We start from the raw sequence: 16,069 nt of genomic DNA, 5'->3' as shown, positions 1-16,069 counted from the left end.
CCCACATTAACTTTTCAACACTCATTTTGTAAAAATGATAATAAATAGTTAGAGTGGAAAAATAGTAAATTAAGAGAGAATAATGTAAAGAAGACTCTTCTCTACCTTATTCTCCCTCTTTTTTATTATTATTTCTCGACTTTAACTATTTAGTACTCCCTCCGTCCTAAGATATTAGACTCGTATACCACTTTGGGGTGTCCCAACATGCTTGAGCAATTTCTATTTATGGTAAAAATCTACTTTATTACCAATCCCACTTACACCACTAAACAACGTCTCCTAAATTCTTGTGCCAAAAGAAATGAGTCTAATATCTTGGGATGGAGGGAGTATCATTTTTATAAAACGGGAGCCAAAAAGCAAATGTGACACTTAATGCGGGGCGAAGGTAGTAGCATGTAGGAGTATAATTTGTGGACCTGACCTTTTATTAAGATTTCATTTAGCACCTAGATGAACAAATAGACAATAATAGTACTCCATCCGTCTCATGCTACTCGCACTTTTCATTTTAGGCCGTAAATTTGGGATTGATTTTTTGTGTAATTAAAAAAGAATTTTAGGTGTAATGAGACATCACTTAATAAAAGAGCTCTTAACTTAAACTAACATATTAATTAAATGCATTAATTCTAACTTAAATTATAAATAGTGTAAGGACTTTGTGACGAGCCGAAAAGTAAACGTGCGAGTAGCACGGGACGGAGGGAGTAATTATTATTGATCAGAGAAAGCTCTGGTTTATGAACACCCACCCCACTGACATACACATACTGGGGTTCACGTTTCTTTTTACCATAATGATTAGTGAAATCAGAGATAAATTTGAATATTTTCGAGCTTGTACAGAATTTCAGAATTAATAGTTAAAGAATGTGGAATTTGAAGGAAAGTTTAGTTATACTTCCCCGTCCCACAAGAATATACTTTTTCTCTCTATCTCTCTCTTATTTTTCCAATTTTGCATTAAAACTCGTCCCGAACTCAAAGTGCATATTCTTTGGGGACGGAGGGAGTAAGTGATAATGCTGGGATATACTTTTATTGCAATACCCATTGATGCATGTTTTATACTAAATTTGTGATCCAAATTGAGCCCATGTGGGCTACTTCGGCCCACATACTGATGGACAATTTGAACAGACAATTCTCACATGTAGAAATATCTGTATGCTGCTAAAAAAAATAAGTACTCCTTTCATCTCTAATAAATTGTCTATTTTTGCCATCTTTGTCGGTCCCCCAATATTAATCCACTTTCTTTTAGAAATTTTTTCACGACCTTACACTACTAATTTGGGTACTTTTTTGATTTCTATGAAAAAGAGAGCCTTCTTGATTTCATCTCTCTTTTACATGTGATGTTTAGGGTGCAATCTTGCTGTCTTATTTCATCGAAAAAAAATGTCAATTTGGATTTGTTCAGTGAAGATTTAAGCTAAGGCTGATTTTCTTTTACCTAGTAGAAGAGACAGAGTGAAAAGGCTATACAAAACGCCTAATTGTTTGGCTTTGGCAGCCACCTAATTGATGTTTATCTCGCTTGCAATTTGACTAACTATATCAGTATGATTTTGAATAAATTGGGTATATAGCATTCTTCGTAAGTAATGTGAGCAGTATGTAGGTATATTTTATTCTTTTTTATGCTAATGAATATAAATTTAAAGACTATATGACAATGCCCAAACTCGTTGAATTCCGAAGTTATTACACTATTACTAAGCCAACTCACACATTAGTATATTTTGTTTTACTACTAGAATTGTAGGAGTTCTAGTCTATGGATTAGTTAGATATTTCAGTGACTTGATTAATGTGGCATTTTATGTGAGATTGATTTATGAGTGTAGATCCAATCCAAACCGGTTATCAATATTTTGGTTTGGAGCTAAGGTATTTTATATACTCCTATGCCTATATAGACAGATTTGTCTAGTGCAACTATGAGTCTCTGAGGGGTTGCTAATTGGTTATAGACCCAATAAATTCATTTTAATGTCATAAGAATTGAAAAATTAACTACAAGATTCCATATATAGGTCCATTAGAATCTAGCATGTGGGATTAACCAGCAGTAGGTGAAAAACTGCACACCTATATATGCCATTTTAAGTACAATAATATATGGCCTTTTAAGTGCAATAATGTATGCTGCCAGCAGCCCAACAACAAAGAATTAACTTAATTAGAAGTACAACTCCAAAAATTATTTATTAAGTGTCCGTTCGGTTTGAAAGATTATACTTATCTCATAATTGAATACGGATTATGTTTGGTTCATGAAAATCTCATAGCTAAATTCTATTTGAATAATCATATAAGAATGAGTCATAGCCACCCATTCAATTAAAATACCTCACAACTTAATCTTAGATGGATAATCATATATAATGAATCATATATATCAATCAAACGACAACTACGGAGTTGTTCGGTTCAGAAGATTATATTTCATGATTGAATATTTGTTATGTTGATTCATAAGATTGAATCTCATGACAAAATTTTAGATGGGTAGTCATAAGATAATCATACTCATCCATCACCGACTACAATAATCTTAGCTACAAATTAAGATTAATGAAAGAAACAAAGAGTATTTAGGTAAATTAGTAGATATAGGCTTAAATGTATCAACGTTATATTTTCAAAGACACATATTCTTTCTATAATATTTACAAAACAATTGAACGAGATCAAAGAGGTGTATAAATAATTGGAGAAAGGTGGAAGAACACATTTAATTTGTGCACTAAAAAATCATGCCGCCATTAGCTCCCTCCCTATATTTCAAAATTATCTTTTGTATTAACAGAAGGAATTTTTGTCTTGTTGGTTTCTTCTTCCAGTCCCTAGTTCTTGGCAGATTATTGCACGCACTATATGCTGTATGCATAAGACAAAAAGTTAAAAGGGAATTTTGTGTTATGTTTTGTTCTTCCATTCCTTACGTTTGGCATATTACTCATCCGTCCACAAAAAATAGGGCACACAACCATTTTTAACTGTCCATGTAAAATAGGACACATTCAAAAAAGAAAAGTTTTCAACAACTTCTCTCTTATTTTTTTCTCTTCTCTCTTACTAATAATATGGACCCCACATTCTACTAATACTATTTATCTCTTACTTTTTCCCCTTCTCTCTTATTTTTTCCCTTCTCTCCTACTAATAATATGGGTCCCACATTCCACTAACACTATTTCTCTCTTACTTTTTTCCCTCCACTCTTACTATATCAATTCTATATTAAAATCCGTGTCATTCACAAAGTGCCATATTTTTTGTGGACGGAGGGAGTATTAGACCATCCACAATAGGAATAGCCCAGCAATAGCCCAGCCATAGCCCAGCCACTGCCACATCATCAGCACTAAAAATCCTCCTGCCACATCATAAATAGCCCAGCCATAGCCTAGCCACATCATAAATAGCCCAGCCACATCACTAATAACAATTATATAAAATGACATAATTAACAATCACACAATATACGGAATTTAATTTACGAGACATATACGGGAAGAAAGATAGAGAGAGTACTCGTTAAAACAAGTGGTGCGAATGAAAATGACGAGCAAATGGCGTATATATAGTGTTTCGGAAAAAATAAAATTAATTTTCGCGCTGGGCGGTGCGCTGGGCGATCCGGGAGCTGCAATAGCGCCGAAAGGACCGCCCAGCCGACCGCCCAGCGCCACGCCACCGCCCAGCGCTGCGCGGTTTCTCTCTCCAGTCAGCGGCTGGGCGGCTGCAATAGACCGCCCAGCGAACCGCCCAGCGCCGGCGCTCGGCTGGGCGGTCGCTGGGCGGTTATTGTGGATGGTCTTACACACATGATAGGCGAGAACAATATGTGGGAGATAGGTAATAGATTCAAAGGTCGATTCCTAGTGTGTACAATTGATATAACCTTACTTACAATATTTTAACCTCATGTACTTAGCTTATCGAGTCATTATAACTTACTTACAATATTTTAACAATTAAAAAAAATAAAGAATGACTTAAAATAAAAGTCATGAAGTATTCATTTTGCAAGATTATATCCCACAATTAAATTTGTAGTATTATGTTCGATTCATGAGATTGAATCTCATGACTTAATTCTAATGGATAGTCATACCCAAACTCCTCATATTAAATAATTTCACTAACTTAATCCTAAATTATATCTTACTACTGTATTATTTTATCTAGTAAACCTAATACCAGGAGAAAATATTAGACCAATTAGAGAAACGCGTGCAAAATAAAAAACGCAGCAGCACCACCATTTAAATGGCATGCATGCACCCCATCACGACGGTGCGGATTTTAGTGACTTTTCCAAAATTTTCATTTTAATTGTCTTGATTTTATTCTGTGTTAATTTATTCATTTTGTCCTCAATCAAAATTATGCGCTGTAATTATGCGTATATGATTTTGTCGAAGGCTCCGTAGCAAAACGTGGGCATTTGTTGTTCGCACATATACAAACTCGATTCAGCTATCGCTTGGGACAGAAATCCTAAAACATTATTGGCCTTTTTTATGAATAGATTTAGTGGGGTTATTGCTACTATATACACAGGCACTGCCGCAGATTTTGCATGTTCTTAAGGCCAAGATTTGATTCTTTTTCAATGTCAATTATATAAATTATATTCTTAAATTGCATGTAATATATATTTTGGTATTTTGACGTGTTTATTGAAGATAATAGAAAAGGATAAAAAAATGTGAAAAAAGGCTATGCAAGAGGGGTTCACTGCTTTGATCAAAACCCACACTTAAAAAAAGGATAATCAAAACACTTCTCCTAGTAAGCATGCTATTGATTGTAAATGGGTCTACAAGGTCAAGTTTCATGTTGATGTTACTATTGAACTCTATAAAGCAAGATTAGAAGCGAAGGGCTTCACACAACAATCCGGTGTGAACTTTCTTGATACTTTCTCCGCGCTAGTGAAGCTTACTACAGTGAGGATCATATCGCTCTTGCGGTAACTTTGGCTGACATTTATCTCACTTAGATGTGAATAATTCTTTCCTATACAGTGACATTGAAGAAGAAATTTATGCAAAAGTACCTCCAAGATTAATTGTTGAGGGGGGTGTGTTACTTATCTGGTCTTGTTTTTTAATTGAAATGTCACTCTATAGCTTAAAATAAGTCTTAAGACGTTGGTACTTGAAGCTATCTAAAGTATTATTCGGATTCGATTTACAACAATTATCCTCAGACCATTCATTCTTCGTTCTTCTTTAAGAGAGATGGTGATAGTTTCTTTGGCATAGTTGTCTATGTAGATGACATATTGGCGCACTGTCTCGCCAACTTCCCCAACGCGAAACACTTCGCCAGACATGACACCCGCAACGCGAGCTCGCCCGTGCTCGTCCTGCCAAGACGAGACAAGACTGAGCTAGGCAAGGGCTATGGGCACTTGACTCAACTTATTTTAACACAAGTTATACCCGCAAGTGTACGGGGCTAGTGTAGCAATCAGTAAGCAAGAGTATCGTATCCCACAGAGACAATTTTGTATCAACTTAACTACCACGAACAAAGATCAACTACTATCTAGACAATCAAGTGCAGTTTGGTTTGTTCTAACAACTAATAAAAGCATATAATAAGCAAGTATCAATTAAGGACTAGAAAACACGGTGTGATAATGAAAGATAATATGGAGAAATTGTAGAACTCAAGGATCCGATGCACAATTCCAAGCTCTTATCCAATTGACTCGCCCTACCTTTTGGTGTCTCTAGAGTTACTAAGTCAACCACGATTATAGATTAAACCCCCTCCCGAGGTGAGAAACCGGTAGATTAGATGCTAGAATTGAAGTCCCCTTCTAATCCTAAAACCTCTAACTCCCAAAAGTTTGATTAGGTTAATGACCTCACTCAAAACCTCAACTCTCCCGAGTTCTATTGTATTAAGGTGTGAATTATTCTTCTTTCCGGATTAACTATTTCATCTCCCGATTAATCTAATTAATCCTACACAATCAAGTGGTGATCAAGCAATTGAAAGGAATAAACCCAAGAATAATCAAATAACTACAAGAGCAAGGCAAGAACAAAATCAATCGGATAAAAACTATGAAATTAGTGCATCATCACCAAGAATTCTACAAGAGATGTTTAGCTACTCATGTTTATGAAGAAAATCATATTCAACACAAAGAAATTCAACAAATACATGAAATATAGATACTAAGTACTCCTGTGAGATCAATCTATGGAATGAAGCTTCAATCTTCCGATATAGAGTCTCCAAACTTCAAATCTTTCTCTCAAAGGTGTTCTTGAGGGTGTGTGTGCGTGTGGTAGGCGGTAGGTAGAATGTAGAATGAACCCTAGGCTTCTTCTCCTCTTATTTCCCTTCAAAAATCGCGTTTTCAGCTTTCAGACGCGTCAGACAATCCGACCCGGCCGGGTTGTATTTTTGAACTGGAAATTCAACCCGGCCGGGTCACCATTTTAGGACAGTTGCTGGATTCTGGCTCAACCCGGCCGGGTTGTATTTTTGCACTGTAAATTAACCCGGCCGGGTTACCTGTGCGCGGCTTTCGTAGATCGGCCATATCTCTCTCATCCGAACTCCGATTAGGGCGTTTGAGATACCCACGCGAAGCTCTTTCGAAGACGAAGAGAATGATATGCAGTGGGTGTTGATTGGACTTCAAAATCTCTAGAAGAATTGTCTCAAACCAAGGCTGCTGCATATCCACCTATTTTACACCTTTTTCTACACATTCTTAACAAAAAGGTCAACATACCAACATAATAGAGAAGTAGATATAAACACGCCTAATAATAGACGAAATATGATCACATTCATACAAAACCACCCTCTAAAATCATGTAAAATCCAAGTATGTCAGCACTCATGTGGATTGACGTTAAATATGTAAAGTGAAAAGTGTTATTTGCCTATAAATACATAGACTTTCAACAATTTCTGATTTTCGTCTAAATTTTTATTTTTGAATGTAAATACATTAACTTCGGATTTTTTGGATCTTTCTCCCAACAACTAATTCAGGCCAAATCAAAGCTGATGTAGAGTACACTTGACACAATATCACCTATGACGAAAGATGTCAAATCAATATGACATGTTATTAGCTTGTAAATACATGAACTTTCGATATTTTTTTATTTTTCTACGAAACTTTACTTTTTTCTAATTTAAATACATAAACTAGGATTTATTTTTGCCTAATAAAAAGTTTCAATCGTAGTGAAATTATTTTATGAATTTCTCTAGATCTATTATTTTCTAAACTGTAATTTTTAGTTATTTTAGACAATAAATATTTTTAAATTATACTGAACTATGTCTAATACTATCTTGAAAAATTAACAAATTTTAAAAGATGTTGTGAATTGAGATATATGTAATTTTTTTCTTTCAAATTACGTTTTTTATTTGTATATATCAATATTTTATCTTTGCAATTTAATATGAATATGTACAAATTCACAAAAATTTTATTTTAATTATATAATTTCTTTATTTAAATGATACGTACATTTTAAAAATATTAATCAATTATTAGTATTTAAAAAATTCGCTCTTCATATATTGTAATAAATTTACACTAATACTCATGGCTAGTTTTGAATATATAATTTCTTTATTTAAATGATACATTTTGAAAATTTTAACAAATTATTAGTACTTGAAAAAGTTCACTTCATATATTTTAATAAATACTCTATCCGTCCCAATAATTGACAAAGTTGTATATGACACAGATTTTAATATGGACTTCGTAAAGTAAAAGAGAGATAAGAAAAAGTAAGAGAGATGGAGAAGCAGTAGTGGAAGTAGTGTTAGTGTATTGTGGGGTCTACATTATTAGTGGTGTGTGTTTGTTCAAAACTGTCCTTATTTAGACTTTGACTAATTTTTGGGGATGACCAAAAATGGAAAAACTAGTCTATTTTTTGGGGACGGGGAAGTATATAAATTAATACTCCAGACTAAATTAAAAATATTGGACATTGAATGATTTAGAGAAAATATATCATTAGGGAAAAAAAATCTTAAAGTTAACGAGAAATTCTACAAAATCTTGAAAGTTCATGTAATTTAAGACAAATTACCATTTTGTATCCAAACGACGCCGTTTTAATACTCGTCGCTTTTTGCCACGTTGTCGCTTCCCGCCAACATGTCATCTTCAATTTAAACAAAATTTTAATTTTGGTGAAAAACCAGAAAACTCAAAATTCATGTATTTAGATTCAAAAGTAAAAATTTAAGATAAAAATCAGAAAATATTGAAAGTTCATCAATTAACAGAAAAATAACCTAAATTAAAATGGTGTACATAATCTTTCTTATGACATTTATTTTGCATGTAGCATTAGTACATGGTATAAATGTTGCAACAGACTGGTGTAAACATTTATGATGACATCTTTAATAGTAATTGTCATATTCTATTTTTGTAGTAGTGGATGACAAAAAGAAAGAAAGAAAAGAATAATGTCGCTTTTATTGAAGAAATCGGTAAGAGCATCCACATCCGTGCTCTTGCCAACGAGCACGGATGTGGGCCCGGACCCACTTTTACTCTCTGCTCTTAGGCAAGAGTACAACATCCACATCCGTGCTCTTCCGCAAGGACAAGCTCAAGGGTCCCACCATTCTATTATTCAATTTAAATAAAAACATTTTCGCAATATTAAAATGCATTAAAATTACCGAGAATAATATTACAAATTATAAAAAAATTAAAAAATTACATAATTAAAATCCTAAAAATTAAAAATTACATAATTAAAACCCTAAAAATTGAGATTGAGAGAGTTGTTTGGTATAGTGTCATTTTTTGTGTTTGAAATGAGAATATTTATAGACGAGAGTATGAATTTTGGGGTAAAAATAATGAAAAAATAAATTAAAAGTGTGGAAAAAATGGATATATTTTATTAGGAAGTGGGAAAATATTTTTTTTATTAAATTTGAATTTTTCAGATTTTTTTGATTTTTTAAAAAGTAATAATAAAAAATGATAAACTAAGGGTCAATCAGAGCATGCCATGTCGACGCCTCGTGCTCTTGCCGTTGGCACGGACGTGCTCTATGCATAGAGCAGCGCCCTGCCGTCGGCAAGAGCACAGCGGCGGACAGGGCTTGTCCTTGCCAACGGCAAGAGCACGTCCGTCGGCAAGGAAACCGCTGTGGATGCTCTATGCGTTGTAAAGTGAGGCTCGTGTGTGCCTGGGGACCCCTCTCTCTCTCTCTACCTTTTAATGTAAAGAAAGCCTGTGGGGTGGGGCTGCTGAGTCCAATTCCATCCATAAAGGTAATAAAATCGTACTCTATCAAATAAATTTAAAACACAAGAAAAAACTTAAATTTCTCCCAGTTATACTGTTTTAGCAGATGCAGACAATATTTTAGAGCATGATGTACATTGGGGTTCCACCCAATTCCACAATTCTCTTTCACCCCATGAATCGAATCGAATCGAATCATACTCCTCTTTTAATTATTACTATTATTTATTAGTATTCGATTATCACCACGCACATTTCCTCGATCTTCCCAACACTAAACCAATCTCTTCACCTATTTCTTGCTTGATTTGAATCTCATCACAACATATCCAACTTCCCCACTTGTGAAATTCTCCTTTCAAAACCCCACCAGCCTGCACTCCAACTCTTTTCCCCACCAAAACAAACATCCTATAGTAATAATAATCATCGCTTCATTTTTATTTTTTATTATTTGTCATTTGAATTGGCAAATCATGGAGGAGAGGCGGCTTCTTCTGCATGAGCTTCTGAAAGAGGATCAAGAGCCCTTCCTCTCCTTTCAAAAACAGAACAAGCCCAAGCCCAAGGCCCAAAACCGGGCAGAGTTAGGCTTGCTCGGCTCGTTGCTCAAGAGGCTCAGGGATCGGAGTAAGAAGCGGAAGCGGGCCATCGAGGAGGTGATTGAAAATGGAAAACAGAATAATAAGGAAGAAGATAAATGGCTGGATTTGGAGGCGTCGACAAGCAGCCGTGTTTCCGAGTTTTGTGGCGGTGATGAGTCGTATTTCAGCGTAAGTCCTTTTGTATTCTCTTTCCAGCAGAGTCCCTCGTCGACTGGCCGCCGCACGCCGGAGTTGGACTCCCCCTGCCGCCGCGTAAAACAGGTTTTGTCGTTTTCCCATCTCGTTTACCGAGATTTTATATTTTGTGGGAAAAACTATCTTTTTAAAGTAATTGAGTTTATTTGATTTCATGCGAGATTCTGCTTTTTATGGAAATTTCTAAACCAATAAAAATAGTAGTACTCCCACTAAAAATAAAATATTTGGGAATCGGCACTAGATGTTGTGTATTGTTATTTTGTTAGTTAATGAAGAGAGAGTAAAGTAAGAGAGATAAAAAAGTAGACATAAAGTTGTTTCAATTTTAAGAACCGTTTCATTTTTAATGAAACAATAAAAAAAGAAAAACGTTTCATTTTTAATGGGATAGAGAAAGTATTTACTAATTACTCTATAAAATATTAGTATGATAAAAATGTCATTGTAAATTTTGTGAAGACTCATTAGTGACTAATTATGCTAGTGAACTCATGACTTGGGCCGAAACCTGTAGCTTGTATGGTTTTGGGTCCCATAAAAAAATTATTTTTTTTATCCGTCTTCTCAAAATAAAAATACTATTTGATTTAAATTTTTTTTAATAAGATGTGGCTCATTTTTAGTTAAATATTTTTTTTCCTTATATCTCTTATTTTATTTATATTTTATTAAAATTTGTGACGTTTAAAAAAAATTATCAACGGAGGGAGTATTAAGTAGCTTTGACCTCCTGCACCTGTCGGTAAACAATCTTCTTGGTCTGGTTCGTTGGTCGGAAATTTTCTCGATAATCCACGAAATTTGAATTTAATTATTAGCAGTACTATTTAACCAGTATAAAATATTTGAATGGTTGTTTAAATTGTGTACTATCGATCACGCCTCTGCCACCAAAATCATTTTTTTTAATACGACATGTTTCCACCCCATATAGAGTCCCTCTAAAGGACAATCTTGATAATTGCACCATGAACCTAATCATAATTAATAATATAGTCTTAATTGCTATGTTCATAATTACGGTTATTTTAACTTTTTCGCAAGAAATACCTTAGCAAACTCTCCTTTCATTAATGCAAATAGTATAAATCTTTTTTTTTCTATAATTAGAAATGTCTCCTTCAAATTTTGATAGGAGAAGGAAAATTCGGACAATAATCAAGGAGATGAGGAGGAAGAGAAGGAGCAATGCAGTCCGGTTTCGGTATTGGATCCTCCGTTTGACGAGGACAACGAGCGCGAAAACAGTAGTGCCAACGAAGAAGATGAAGAAGACTACGATATGGAATGCAGCTACACGAATGTAGAGAGTATGTTGCCTTCTCTCGTCATAAAAAGTGCTTGATCCATTTTGTACATAGATCGGTCGATAGTTCCATGGTTTGATTAAATATTTCCTTCGTCCCATAAAAACATGGACAATTGAGATGACACGAGAATTATTAGTCAAGTAAGAGAGAAAAGAAATTAAAGTATTATTAGTGGATAGTGGAACCCACATTATTATTAGTATTTAATAAGTTGTGAGTTGGGGGTATTTTTCTATAAATAAAAATGCTCATATTTTTATGCGACAGTGAAAATAAAGAATGCGCATATTTTTAAGGGGCAGGAGATTACGTGTAATGGATATAGTTAAATTATGTCAGGTTTGCATTACTAAATATACATGGCATTGTTGCATGCGAGATTACATTATTGTCCTTGAAATCACACAATAAGGGTTCTGCAACCTGAAATTTCAGGGTGTGGGGTTTTCCTCCCTTAATTATTTTTCAATAATTTAGTACAAATAAATTCTATTTAAAATTATGTTGGTAATAATGAAATCTCTGCATACGCCTGCAATTTTTGTGGGGTCCATTATAGTTTCTTAAATTTATTTTTTGTCATATTGTGATTTGGTTTGGTGCACTAAATTTATTCAATGCAGGAGCCAAACAACAGCTCATGCAAAGGCTAAGGAGATTTGAAAAACTTGCAAAATTGGACCCTATTGAGCTCGAGAAGAAGCTGCAGCTGGAAGGATCAGACGACGAGGTCCATGTGGAACGAGAAGGAGACGAGCCATTGTCGGCCGACATGAAGAGGCTCGTGTATGATCTCATAGACGAAGAGAAGGAGCAGATGGTTCAATCGGGGGGCAGTGAAGTTGTGATGGGACGAATCTGCAACCGGTTGGATTCGTGGAAGGAGGTCGAGTTCGACACCGTAGATATGATGATAGGATTGGATTTCAAGAAAGAGTTTGATGGATGGAGTAAGCATGGGCAGCAAGTGAAGGAGACAAAAGTAGAAATTGAGGTTGCAATCTATTTGCATCTAATTCAAGAAATAATAGAAGAATTGTTGATTTAAATTTCGATTATTATAGGACTAGTTATCTAAATCTTGGAGTTAGTTATTTAATTGTAGTAATCTGATGTATGTAATGTGTATGCTAATTAAATTCTTGAGTATTGGGATACATTAATTGATAAACTAATTCAACATATATATATCTAAATTTTTTGTGAAGTAGTAGTAAAAAGATAGAGAGAGTGGTCACATGTATGTTGGAATGATAACACACTGAACACTGCAATCTACGTGATAGGACATGACAGCTCTTCGTGTGTTGAATGTTTTTGTTTTGCTTTCCAAATATGTTTGAACTTGCTCTACTATTAAGAGCTCCAGGGACCATTTCCAAACTTTGTACTATAGTATTTCATTGGTTACAGATGCTAGGGGTTATCTCTTCATCTAATTATACACGACGACGAAAATTACAGACAAGAAAATAGATCTAGATATATAATCAATATTACGAGCTGAGCATTTAAGCAAAGGAGAACTTACTTGTTGCGTAGTTTGTTTCCACGTTTTGATCGAATCCTGCTGCAAGGTGAATTCACTACTTTTGATATTCACGTTCATTGTCCAATCCTAACATTCTTAGACTATCACAGCATTTAGGATTTCCAATCTATGTTTTGCTCCTAATCTGAGTTAAAAGAGACATCATATATTAGGCAACTACTGTAATAAGGAGTGTACATTGCCACAACAATAGATTAACATAAGAACAACAGAAAGTTAAATCTTTTAATTTAATTATAGCGAGAAGCTAAACGCTTGAAGGAAGACGAGGCAAAATATATACTCTCTTCGCCTGCCATTAATAGGAGTCCCGGTCACTTTTGCGCACTTGTTTTATAAAAATGATACTCCCTCCGTCTCGCTTTAGGAGTCCCGGTTGAGTCGGACATATGTGTTAGGAAAGTATTTGAGTGTGTAATAAATAAATATTGTAGTGGATGTTGAGACTCACTTTTAATTGAGTGTGTAATAAACAAATGTTGTAGTGGATGTTGGGACCCACTTTTAACACTTTTTTACTTACTTTGTAGGCATTTTTTATTAGTTTATCATAACCGGGACTCCTAAAGCGGGACACCCGAAATTGATCAATCGGGACTCCTAAAGCAGGACGGAGGGAGTAATAAATAGTTAAAGTGGAGAAATGATAAGTAAGAGAGAGAATAATGTTAAGAAGACTCTTCTCAACATTATTCTCTATCTTACTTTATAATTTCTCCACTTCAACTATTTATTACTACCTCCGTCCCCCAAATATTGTCCCACTTTGACCCGGCACGAGTTTTATGAAATGTAATGGAAAGTGAGTTGAAAAAGTTAGTGGAATGTGGGTTCTACTTTTATATATTAGTTTTATAATAAAATATGGGTAGGAATGAGTTAGTGGGATATGAGGTCCACTACAAAAAAGGTAAAAAATGAAATGGGACAAACTTTGGGAGACGGACGAAAATAGAAAAATGGGACAAACTTTCAGGGACGAAGGTAGTATCATTTTTTAAAAATGAGTGCGCAAAAGTGACCGGGACTCCTAATGGCGGACGGAGGGAGTACTGCATATCCCCAATGAGATAAGTGCGTAATAACTTACTCCGTCCATCCCACAATAGGAGTCACATTAGGAGTGAGCACAAGTTTTAAGAAACGTAAATAATAGTGGGTTGGAAAAGTTAGTGGAATATGATACATTTTTTCATGGTAAAAGTGAAACATGACTCTTTGTTTGTTTGTGGGACGAACTGAAATGACAAAATGTAACTCTTATTGTGAAACGAAGGAAGTAAAATTTATTTTCAAAAAGGGAAATTGTGAAGAAATTAACGTTGAGGGCGAAGAATTATTATCGAAGATTTTCGGAAAGCATACAAGTTAGGCATACGAGGTGGGCTTTTCTATGCAACATATTGGTGTTGATAAATCAAAGCAATATATTTTTCAAAAGAATATTTCAATGGGATTTTTCGAACACCCGAAATTATGTTCATTGTTTAATATTCAAAAGATATTGACTTTTTATAAAGATTGAACTACATAAATGGTCTCTAGACTATTGGTTTATCTCGTCCATAGTTCCTGGACTTTAAAAATATTGCCAGACATCTCTGGACTAAGGGTTTATTTTGAAATTGGTCATTTTGCCTATTTTTGATCCGAAAATGCTCTTTTGAGTATTTGGGCAATTTCGTCTTTTCACATTTTAACTGTTTCAATATGATATTATTTCAATGATGTACTAAATCCGTTATTATTTCAAAATAGTGTAGAGAACCAATCTATTTCTAGAGGGGGAGATCTGTAATTAAGCATCTGTAATTAAAGTTAAAATGTAACATAATGCACAGAACTGATTTCAACCTAATTCTTATTCTCAATATTCAATATTTTATGCTTAATATTTTAGCTATTTGTTTCTTTTTTCCTTCATACTAGTATTAGTACAAATAAAGTGATGGAAAATCATGTTTATATTCGAAACATGTAGGAACCCATTTAATTAATTTGGAGATTAAAAGCACAGATTTCTTTAAAAAAATCCAGCTATTTTACTTTAAAAGGACTGATTTTTTTAAAAGCACTTAGCAATCTTGCTAAAGCAATGGGACCATTTTGTCCTGTCCAGCATAAAATGAAGCTTTATTTCAAGTATTCCTAAGATGAATTATTGGTTTAAGACTTTAAGTTGGTGGATTTTTTACGTGTTTATACATTATTGGCTTTACCATTTAAAAATAGCAGTAATAAGGCGACCTTCATTATTGTCTGCATCTTTATTTGGAAGATCTGTGATTAAAGTTACCCTAATTAGGTTTTACCTGGTCAAGTTCGAATAGATTCAAAATTTAGTTGTTACCATTAGTGTAATCAAGTTTTAAATTTGTACTATATTATTATTTCATAAATGAGTAAAGATATATTGATACGGATTGTATATAAAATACTCCATCTGTCTATTATTTAAAAAATTCTTTTAACTCCGCACGTTTTATAACAAGTTGTAGAAATCAGACCAACATAGTTCACTTATTACCGGGATCTCTTTTGTATTACACCGCTTACTAAGATGGCTAGTCTCAGATGTAAAAAGCCAGATACAAAAGATGAACAAGACTACAAGATAACTAAGTACAAGATACAACTCCAGGGTCCTAGCTATAGTTTAGGTCCTTAGCCGGTGGAATTTCCAAAGCCACATAAAGTGTAATACCTTCACACTAAGGAAACCGAAGCAGTAACCTAACTCGAGAGAAAACCGACTATATCTCACAAAACATAGATTAATCGGTGTAGAACGATGATCGGAGGAAGGAACCGGTGAAATCACCTTGGAGTGAGAGAGAGTGTAGAGAGAAGGGAGAGCGTATCATCTCCAAGAGAGAGAGAGAGAATGAACAGAATGAGAGTGAGAGAGAGGAGGCAGAGTGACTTATCTCACTCAACTAACACAACCCTCCATTCAATGGTCATCAGGCAGATTTCGCGTGGAGTGCACATGTGGCGACCATCGTGAGGTATCAGGTAAGTGAATGGGAAACGGGACTCACCAACACTTTGGGCCATCGCTTAATTCGTCGTGGGCCTGAATAAATTCAGCCCAGTGCCAGTAAACCA

The 16,069-nt window shown here is 34.6% G+C and overlaps 1 protein-coding gene across 1 annotated transcript; it reads left to right on the top strand.

Annotated features, from left to right (window-relative positions):
* The first annotated feature begins 9,353 nt into the window (after positions 1 to 9,353).
* On the top strand, positions 9,354 to 12,605 carry LOC121801641. Its single transcript, XM_042201175.1, has 3 exons — positions 9,354 to 10,162; positions 11,235 to 11,409; positions 12,033 to 12,605. The coding sequence occupies exons 1-3, from the start codon at positions 9,773 to 9,775 to the stop codon at positions 12,455 to 12,457; spliced, it is 990 nt and encodes a 329-aa protein (XP_042057109.1). The 5' UTR covers positions 9,354 to 9,772; the 3' UTR covers positions 12,458 to 12,605.
* The last annotated feature ends 3,464 nt before the right edge of the window (positions 12,606 to 16,069 follow it).

The sequence above is a fragment of the Salvia splendens genome, chromosome 4 (genome assembly GCF_004379255.2).
Source record: "Salvia splendens isolate huo1 chromosome 4, SspV2, whole genome shotgun sequence".
NCBI classification, from domain to species: Eukaryota; Viridiplantae; Streptophyta; class Magnoliopsida; order Lamiales; family Lamiaceae; genus Salvia; species Salvia splendens.
This window is presented reverse-complemented; position numbering and strand designations above follow the sequence as displayed.

Excerpts from the sequence above, each read along its gene's own strand:
- LOC121801641 (XM_042201175.1), top strand. The coding sequence starts at position 9,773 with ATGGAGGAGAGGCGGCTTCTTCTGCATGAGCTTCTGAAAGAGGATCAA. Across the intron at positions 10,163-11,234 it reads CCTGCCGCCGCGTAAAACAG|GAGAAGGAAAATTCGGACAA; the intron begins GTTTTGTCGTTT and ends AAATTTTGATAG. Across the intron at positions 11,410-12,032 it reads CAGCTACACGAATGTAGAGA|GAGCCAAACAACAGCTCATG; the intron begins GTATGTTGCCTT and ends TATTCAATGCAG.